Genomic DNA, 10,620 nt, shown 5'->3' on the forward strand with positions numbered 1-10,620 from the left:
AACTTCAACACTTATATTAGTGTTATTCTTTCTTACCAGCAGAGTAAATCTTACTGAACTCTTTCAGCATAGCTGTGATTGTGTTTAAAGGTGTAGTAAGGCTAGCTGAGATACATTTCAGTTACGCCAATAGTCATTCTGCTTCTGAAGAGACAGTCATACCATTCATCAATCTTTTTGATCCCATTTTGTAAATGTGTTAAGAGTATTGCCAACATGTTTTTCTTGTAATTGTTTAGATTTGAGCTGCAGAACATGACATCGTAACCAAGCAATTGCATAACTCAGTTTTATTCTAGTGTGTGTTCCTCGGTGCAGTGTGAAATAAATTTTTAGAAAATAACTTATGCTTTGATGCATTTCCAGTATAATGTGTGTTCACTTTTGTGCTATCTTTTGATAAAACTAATTAACTCATAATTAGTGGAGTTGTCTCTGTTTTCCATTTTGCATATCATGTATTGTTTTTGTTTAACACATTCTGAGAACTCTTTTATCATTGACTATAGATGGCTGCTCGCATGATTAAGGAGGCAATGGATAAAAAGTTTGGACCATCCTGGCATGCTGTTGTTGGTGAAGGCTATGGCTTTGAAATATCTTATGAGTGCAAGAATCTTTTGTACATGTTTTTTGGTGGTAATGTTGGTGTCTGTGTTTGGAAATGCTCTTGAATCTCCATAATATACATGTACTTGACTGACTGGTGGTGGTGGTGGTGGTGGTGGTGGTGGTGGTGGTGGTGGTGCAGCCCATGATTTATCAATTGTGCATGAATAAAAGTTTCCAGCTTTCAGCTTGTGGAGAGATGAAGCGCTTACCATTAAGCAAAACAGAGTAATTACAAAGTGGATTTTGCTAATAACAGGAGATGAGTGCCAAAAGAATAGTCCCAAAACAGAAATATTTGTCAGTAGCACAAATGGAAAAATATACTGAACCCCCACTTTGGGCATGGCAGCAAGAATTTTAGAATGAAATGTAAGAAGGGGAAAAGTAAAGCAAAAATTAAAATGTGGCATTTTGTTAGAAACAGTTACACTGAACATCTTGTTATTTCTACACAGATTAATTTATTCTCATGCCACTTTTTTACTTTGTCTTTCTCCATTACTTTTCCTTTATAAGCACGTACTGATCTCCTGTCTGGATTGTTGCTGATATTTGTACCAGACTGCTTTGAGAGATGGAATAGTTTGGTGTGTGCATGGTATTAAAGAATATCTTTGTGATATCCTCTTTTTTAAGACAATACAGAGACATCTATCTTACAACAGACTTTTCCCTCCATTACTGTTGCAACTTGTCTATTAACTATAGTTTCTATCTTGTTGAAAACTATTGCAGGTTTAATGCATTTAGCACACACTGTACAGAATGAATATATCTGCACTCTGTTATTATGTATTATTATTATATTAACAATGGAAATGAGTTACTTGTGCATTATTTACAGCATTTGTTAACAGTACAAAATTACTCTTTTGGTACAGCCATTTCATTTTGTTCGCTATGTTACTTATAGGAGGCTGGTGTCAGTACATAATCTATGAATATATTTTGGTAAACAGCATATTTTATTTTACAGTTATTTGTAATTATCCTTAATATTCACCTATCAGTTATGTTATTGTTGAGGTAATTGTATGGTAAGGATATGTAAGTATATTTTACATTATGTAACTACCTGATACATTTTGTATAAATAATTAGTTTCCTGTTGTGGTGAAATTTTCTAATGAAGCTCCTCCTGAAAAATGTGGGGAGGGGAGAAAGCACAGGAATGCAACATTGCCTAAAGACATAAGTTTATATGTAAGTGGTAGACATCACAAGGAAAATACAACCACAAAGTATAATGTACTGCAAAGGTAACGAAAGCATTGAATCTGCAAGGTAGTGATTTTATGTTCAATGAAGAAGGAGGAAGCATTAATAAATTAGTTTTTAAAAAGCAGATTTGTTGCTGCAGTGCACAAATTAGTAGCTCATTATGTCTTTAATGTTGTTATTAATGATAATGGAACTTACTGGTTGGAACAGTTAGAAAAAGAGCCAGGGCTTAATTGCTTATGTTACATAATCTCATTATTAATACTTCCTGAAGCCATAACATTTTTTCTTGAGATAACAAGGCTGGTATTGAGAAAGTAAGTTAATATGAAGTAAACCTTAATCATGCAAAGATAGCATTGATTCAATGAAAAGAATATAATTTCCTCAAGGGTCTGAGTTAGCCTGTTACTTAAATGTTCCATGTACTTTGGAGATGCATGAGCATGAGCAATAAAATTATATCAAGGGATTTAATGTTATCAACAAACAAAGAACAGTTTCAGCGACTGACGTGTACTGACTGTTCTGGACATTGTCAACTTCAGCTGATGGTGCTGTTCTGAAGATGGCCTAAGACTAGGCCAAAACTGGTCATTTTAAATAAAATAACCATCACGATTTAAACTGTTTTTTCAACTATTTTATAAACAAAATTTGTATCTGTTTGAGATTCAGAGTGCAAAAGCCCTAGAAGGTGGTTCTTGTGACATGTAAGATGTCTTCTTATCTCACTGATACATTGCCATATTTCGTAAGTGCATTTTCATGTTTGCAGTTAGAAAGATAAATCTTGATACAAAGAGCAGCAGTCAAACATCTTAGTGTGGTGTAGCTATGAAATAATGTTTGAAGAAGTTGGTTTGGCAATAATTGAATTGACTTTGTTATTGTATGTAATGATAGTTAGTTAATATGCTCATTATCAAAGCTGATTTTCATTACAATTTCCTGTTAACATTATGACCTTCGTTCCTTCTCTTGTATGTCTACTACTATACTTGTGTTCTGTGTAAAGCTGCACATTTTGTACATGTTTATGTGCATGTTTTTATAAGATTTTAAAAGAACTGAATCAATTAGACATTGATTTGTTAACATCAAGAAAGAGTGTAAAATGACTGTCAACCATATAAGTGAAAGACTTAAGTTTTTCTATGCATATATGAACACAGGAATATATGTGTACTCTCCTCTCCTCTACCCCACATCTCTTGCATACAGACTTGTATACTCCAGTGGTAAGTCCATGCAAGAGTAATGTACATCACTAAATATTGACTTCTAGGTGGAAAAATGGAACAGAGTATATTAATATAAAGCAACTTCTGGGATGCAAATGGTTAGGAGAAAAAAGTGATGATCTTACAAGAAAGTGTCAGTGGAAGTCTCAGTGTTTTGGATAGGTAATGCTTCCCTTCAATTGCTGTTCATTCCAGAAATCCAACAGGATCTCCAGTCCCTTCTTAGATTCTTAAGCCCACCCCAGAACCTCTCCCCTGAGTCTATTTGTCTCTGCACCCCTGCTGCTCCCTGCACTCCTATCGTCTACATGCTTCCTGAAGTCCATAAACCAACCACCCAGGATGCCCTCTTGTGGCTAGTTACTGTGTCCCACTGAGAGAATCTCTGTTCACTTGGACCAGCACCTTCAACCCTTTGCCCATAACGTAACCTCATGATATGGACAGAGGGAGAGGACATGCTCTTTACATTCCTCCCAGAACCTCAACACCTTCTTCCCCATTTGCTTCATCTGGTCCTCAGTCAAACAGAGTCCACCTGCCTTAGTGTTGACTTCCACCTCAAGGATGGCTACATTGTCAGTGCCTCTGTCCATAGCAAACCTACAAACCTACCAACCACCAACAGTACCTCCTCTTCGGCAGCTACACCAATTCCATACAAGAAGTCCCTTCCCAGGCTAGACACCCATGGCCATTGCATCTGTAGTGATGGGCAGTCCCTCTCGAAATATAACAAATAAACATACCAAAATTACCCTCCCACTGTTGTAATGAAACAGATGTCCCATGTCTTATCTCTCCAAGTCACCTCTCGCATTCCCACTGTCCTGCCACAAAGGAGCACTCCTCCCGTGACTCAGTGCCACCAAGGACTGGAGCAACTGATCATATTCTCCACCAGGGTTTCAGCTCTGAATTGAGGAACATCCTACCCACTATTTTCCCATCCCTACTACACTGGTATTCTGCAGCCCACCAAATTTAGTAGGCAATATCGTTGCCCATCCCTACTCCACCCCAGCTTCCAACTCCTTGCCTTATGGCCTGTATCCCTGTAGTAGATCTACCTGCACAGCCTGTCCCATACATCCTCCCACCAGTATCTACTCCAGTCTGCATCTCTTATTCCATCAGAGGTAGGGCCACCTGTGAAAGCAGTCATGTGATCGTCAAACTAAGCTGCAACCACTATGCTGCTTTTTACATGGGCATGACAAACAACAAGGTGTCTGCGTGTATGAGTGTCAACTGACAAACTGTGGCCAAGAGACAGCTGTAACTCAAGCACCACATACTACACAGCCTTCTGTTGTACCAACGCACCCACCAATCTTTTTTCCCTCCTCTACTTGTCCCCTTCTCTCCTTTCTTCCGCATCCAGCAGCATGACACTCTCTCCACTACATCCCTGCACACTTCCACAAGTAGCATTAAACTTCTCTCACCCGTAACCTCCTATCCCTCCACCTCGTCACCCTCGCCTCCTCCATACCCCACCACCCTCATGAGATTGTTCCTCCCATGAGGCACTGCTGCAGTCCGCACACTGGCCTCAGTGGCCAGAAACAGTGACTGGGTGTCTGATTTGTGCTTGTGTGAATGTTTGTTTTCTAATGCAGAAGAAGGCATTTCGGCTGAAAGCCGGAATGTATGGCAGTCTTTTCATTGTACCTGTCTGTGACTCAGTGTCTCTTCTGTAGGGTGAGTAGCAATGTATTCTTTTCATAATATTTTCAGCATTTCACTTGTCTCGTACATCTTGTGTGCTATGTAGTGTACCATGGCTGTTCTCCCAGGAATATCAATAATTTGGGGGGAATGTTGTGTACTTCTGATCCTTTTCCCTTAGGTTTTCTTGGGTCTCATAATGATCTGTCACATTCTTCTTGCAGTATTACATCTGTCAATTTATCTTTATCTACTTCCTCTTGCCTTTCCGTAATACAATCTTCAATTTTCTGTCCTTTGTATAGCCCTCCTTTATTTGTTTGCCGGGAGAACTCTTGACATTCACACAGCTGCTTTTCTCTAAACGTTTCTTCATTTTATTTATTTATTTATTATTTTTTTTTAATAGGCCGAACCTATCTTTCCCAGAATCATGCATGCCTCAAAACATATCTGCAATTCTTATCTACCTTTCCTCCTGCTTTGCCATGTTGCACTTTGTCAATCTCCTTTTGTGTACATTGGTATTCAGTATCCTCTGCTTCACTTGTGATGTTGTTATAGAGTCTACTTCCACTAATTAAATTCAGTTTCTTATGTAATAACCACTGATTATTGTGTGGCCTTGCTTCATTCTGTTGTTCCTCCTTTGCTGCCTTCACTACACCGTGACTCAAAACTACCAGTTTGTCTTCTGCTGTGTTAACAGTTGCATAATGCTGTCTTTGAAACATCAACAGCATCTGCTTGTTAAACTTATCTAGGTCCCATCTCCTTAATTTTGCATATTTCTGCAGTTTTTTTCAATTTATTCTGCATTTCATAATAAATAAATTATAGTTAGAGTACACATCTGCCCCTGGAAGTATTTTTCAGTTTAATATCTGGTTTCACAAACTCCGTCTTGCCATTCCCTGTATATCTAACTTCAACCAGTCCATTTCTCTTTTACTCTCTCTAACCTTACCCAATTAAGATATCTTAAAATTCAGCACTCCAAACTGTAGAGCACAAGATTTGTTTGTTTTTCCTGATAAGAATTTCCTCCTAAGTAGTCTTACCTGTATATCCAAATGGAGAACTATTTTATTTCTATAATATTTTACTCAAGAGGATTCCATCATTAAGCCATACACTAGATCAGCATGTCTAAGGAAATGCAACAGCTGTGGTTTCCTCTTGCTTTCAGCCATCTACAATACCAGCATAGCAAGACTATGTTGGCTAACGTTACGACGCCAGACTCATCACTCATCCAGAATGTTGTCCCTGCAATTACTGAAAAGGCTTATGGCATTCTTCAGGAACACCATGTTTACCTGGCCTCTCCACAGATATTCCTCTGATGGGTTAGCACCTATGGTACAGTATTGCTGAGTAATGGAGTACGTACATAACAAGGCAATAGAGTCATGCAAATACAGACTTCAACAGGTTAATATCTATCTTTCGTATTATTGTGTGGAAACAACTGAGACATCACATTGCAGAGCTAATAAAATTTGTAATATTTCACATTCCATGAGATTAAATATCTTGTTTCTTTTGTCTATAACTAAGTTCTGAAGATCTTTCTCTAATTGCCAATAGTTTTGATAGCTTTATTTTTGTTTGACCTCTTTTACTTTATTTTTGTGTTACATTTTAATCATTATGCTGGACCTCTGCCCTGGTGGCATAGCCTTTGTATGATTAAGCAAACTTCATATTGTGATTAGTTTTGGACCTAGGAGAGAGATATTTAATTTCTGTTGAAGAGATAGTGATATTGTAAAATAAAATGCATAAAACTTTCAAAATACCTTATGTTTATTCTTCGTATATAATATGGATACTTGTGTTTAAATTGTAAATCTGTCCTTAAAGTCATTGATGTGTACAGATTCGTATAAAATGTTATTTTCAGAGACTTTAAAATTTACAGCTATTTTCATGTTTGCTAGTCAGAAGAATATTAGAAATTATGTATGAAGAAGACAGCAAAAGACAACAATATTATTTTTGAGATTGCTATGCAGTGTACAGGTAATTGTATTTATTGTACTAAAGACAATGGAAATAAAGCATTACCTAATTTTGCTTTTATTATATTTCTTAATTTTCACTTATCTGCCCCGAAATTACATGGAAACATTGTTGTTGTTTATGTGTTGGAATGCAAAAAAAGCCTAATGAAAGCAAGATTTAGTCGTGCTGAGAGATGCCATACAAAAAGCCTCTTACACACTATTTTTTGTGAAATAGTAAACCACCAGGAGCAAATAAACTCTACTCCAGGTACTAAAGATCAATAAAAATAAATTCTTGAACCATTCTGTCCACCAAAAATTGTTTTCTTGGACAAATTGAACATTTACATAAAAATCAATGCACATCTAAGTAGTTACAACAGAATTTGAATTATAATGTATTATAATGACACAGCTTTTATGGATTTTATTATTCGTTAACACTGGAGATTGCTGCTAAATATGAAAATGGCCATTAGCTGAAACTGGATGGTAATGGAAGTAAATGTTGAAGTAAATGCTCAGTTTGAACCAATAGGTTAACAGCCTATGATGGAAAAATTAGTAGTATTTGCTAATGTCATCTCCATGTAATTATTTGTCACATGCCATGGTATTAAATGTGAACCTCCTGGCAGAGATTTTATAAGTGGGAATGTGCAGTTGCAGTTGGGCCTTAGTGCCCAGAAATGAATGTGGCAGTGGGTTGTCTTCCCTTGCCCCTCCTTCTGATGAAGCACCAAAGCCTATAGCTTGACCAATAATTTACTTTTAAACATGCCTGCTTGCTGGTGAAGACCTTCTTTATGTGGTGAATAGCAGTCTGTCCTAATTCAGTTTTTTAGTCTTTCGCATATTTTCCACTGTTTGATAACATGTAGAACTTTCATACCCATCAAAATAGGGGTCCACATAAACCTGCTGTTTCAATTAAGAATGAATCACTACTAAGTATTCTTCCTGAAAAAGGGCACTAAAATTAAACACACTGGAAAAACTAACGTGTTTTGCAGTGAAAAGCAGTATTAACAACATTTCAAGAATAATTTAAATAATCCAATAAAATTTCTCAGTAACACCCGATGGACCGAGAAGAGAAACAGTATTCCTATTCCACTTGACTACTGCGCACGACCGTTTGGCTACCCACTTGTATAAGATCTCCACTCTTGTCCCCAAAATGTGTTTTGTGTCACAAGAGTTGATTGACCATGAATAAAGAGCGATTATAAAATTGCACAAAAGAATGATTGCAATTCAAACTTAACAACATTGTAATGGGAAGCAAGAAGGCAAATGATAAGTCAAGTGCTAGAACATTAAAATAATAATAATAATAATAATAATAATAATAATATCTGTATCTGTCACACTCAGTGTTGTTACGGGTAAAAAGGACTAATAAATAAAGTAAATGATGTGGTTATAATCAGTATGCAGTTCAACCTGGTCCAGTGTACATCCAAAATAACGGTCTCATAACTTACATAAACTTGCACTGAAAGAGCGTGAACAAAGTCCTCAAGTAGGAAGATTTTCACAGGTTAACGCAGGTTCCTTGTGCATACATGTTCTTGCTGCAGCTGCTTATGGCATTGTCCACTGTGTATACAGGGTGTTCGTAAATTCCCATTACAAACTTGTAGGACTTGTAAAGGGGAGTGAGTAGAAAATGTTTTAACAATTATTAACAATTTGAAAGGAACATCCAATTACCACATAAACACATTTGTTAATGCTTACGTATTACTTGTTTACATTATTCCAAAACAAGAAAGAACCCAGCATACTGAACATACGGAACAGTACTGATGCATCTCAAGTCACTCAATAAAGTGCTGACCGCCAACATTGTTACAGACATTGTACCTATGAATCATGTCCTTGTACACACTCTCCATCCTACCTATTGTCTCTTCAGTTTCTAGTGCAGCAGCAAGAAGTCGTGCCAGCAGATCTTCCTCTGTCTGTCTCTACAGTAGTGTCATAAATTAAACTTTGCACATGACCCCACAAGTAGTATTCCATAGCAGGTAAATTCAGCGATCGCGGTGGCCACACAGTTGGACGATCAAAGTCTATCCACCTTTTACCATTTGTCAGCTGACATGTTTCTGAACTGAACATGAGAAGTGAGATGGTGCACCATCATACTGAAACCACAGTTCCTGATAGACATTCAGTGGCACAACTTACAAGAGTGAGTGAGTGAGTGACGTGCGTTAGTTTGGCTCGCAAGTTTAAGTGAAATCTGGAGGTGTTTTAAGCAGTTAGGCTAGTCCACATATACTAAAGCCGTATATCTACTGCCAAGTGTCGTATTTTACATCACATACTGTGCACCAATTACACGGAATCGCACTTAAAATGGAAAATCGCCGAACAACGCGCAGTGCAGCCAGCGGCCAGGCCGGAGACAGCGCAGGCGTGGAGTCTACACCGGGAGCTGCGGCCGCTTCGCCCGGCATCGCTGACATCGCCGCACTCGTGAAGGCTGAGGTGAGTGCCGCGCTGCAGGCTAAGGAGACGCTCGGGCTCGTTGTTCAAACCATCACTGATGCTGTCACTGCAGCAGTGACGGACAAAATACAGAAAACTCTGGAGGCGAATGCGAGCGAGATCCGTGCACTGAACGCATCGTTAAAAGCAAGTGAGGAGAAAGCACGACTGCTCGAACAGAATTTGATTGAGAAGACGGACGAGCTCGAACAATATCAGAGACGCAATAATCTCAGACTGTTCGGCATTCCAGAGAGCAGCAGAGAGAACACAGACGAACAAGTGATAAACCTTGTCCAAGAAAAGCTAGGCGTGCAGGTGACTCTGAGTGACATTGACAGAAGTCATAGAGTGGGCCGTAGGTCGCCAGGTTCTACAAAACCAAGACCTATAATAGTGAAATTTGTGTCCTATAGGAAAAGATCTGAAATCTTCAGAGCAAAGAAGAATCTCGCGAAGTCGGGTCTGACAGTACGCGAGGATCTGACATCTGAAAGACTAAACATTTTGAAGAGAGCGATTTCGAAATTTGGACTACAGAATGTATGGACAAATGACGGCAGGATAATGGTTAAGACCGAAAACGGAAAGAGAACAATTTGCAGTGTTAATGAACTCGAAAGCCTGTGCTCTAGAAGCTAAATCAGTCTAATCTTGCTGCCACTAACCTGTATGTTTATATTGTTTACACTGTCAACCATAACTTAACTAATGTATTATCAAATTTTTTGTTTCTCCACATAACTATTTTTTTTTATCTCTAATTGTTTTCTAATGTAATTTTGTTATTATATGTATTATCAACTTTTCGTTTCTCCACATAACTATTTTAATCCATAATTGTTTTTGCATGTAATTTTGTTAATTATTACATAAGGTAGCCTCACTTCCATCTTTAATTAGCAACCCACCATCATACTTTGGCTGTTATCCTCATAAGTGCAATTAATATCACACTCTACCGTTTCGTGCAGATTACTCCCGTTGTGTTTAGCGAAATTCCTTCCCCTGCCGGCCCACGGCTACTTCCAGAACCGTTGCAGACCTCGCTGACCTTGGCTGCAGTTCAAGTTGCCTCCCCGGGGACCTACCCCCTCCCCCTCCCGGCCGCTTTCACTGCACAGAACTGGGAGGACACTCCCTCACCCCCTCTCCTTCACACGCCTTCCGCATTCCTCATGCCAGACCCTCTTGTCACCGCTAACCACGACCCGCAAACATCTGTCGGCAGTCTCCTCGGGAAATCAACACCCGAACGCACCAAGCTGCATATTGCACATGCAAATGTCCAATCTCTGCCAGCTCACTTCGACGAGTTCAAATATATATTTCAGACTACTGATATACACGTAATACTTTTGTCA

General features: G+C 38.5%; 1 protein-coding gene across 7 annotated transcripts in view; it reads left to right on the forward strand.

Annotated features, from left to right (window-relative positions):
- The window catches only part of LOC126166989 (dynein axonemal light chain 4-like), a 40,442-nt gene extending 33,962 nt beyond the window's left edge, over positions 1–6,480 (forward strand). For 4 of the 7 annotated variants that reach the window (XR_007535447.1, XR_007535444.1, XR_007535442.1 and 1 more), the window contains one exon: positions 5,938–6,480. Coding sequence is in view for 1 of the 7 variants with exons in the window: in XM_049920446.1 (XP_049776403.1) it covers positions 510–674 (165 nt within the window). In the remaining 6 variants the exon portion in view is untranslated. Of the gene's footprint in view, positions 1–509; positions 716–5,937 lie in introns of those variants that run through there. The other 3 variants (XR_007535448.1, XR_007535445.1, XM_049920446.1) reach the window with 1 other exon arrangement.
- Positions 6,481–10,620: the final 4,140 nt, after the last annotated feature.

The sequence above is a fragment of the Schistocerca cancellata genome, chromosome 1, assembly GCF_023864275.1.
Source record: "Schistocerca cancellata isolate TAMUIC-IGC-003103 chromosome 1, iqSchCanc2.1, whole genome shotgun sequence".
NCBI lineage: Eukaryota > Metazoa > Arthropoda > Insecta > Orthoptera > Acrididae > Schistocerca > Schistocerca cancellata.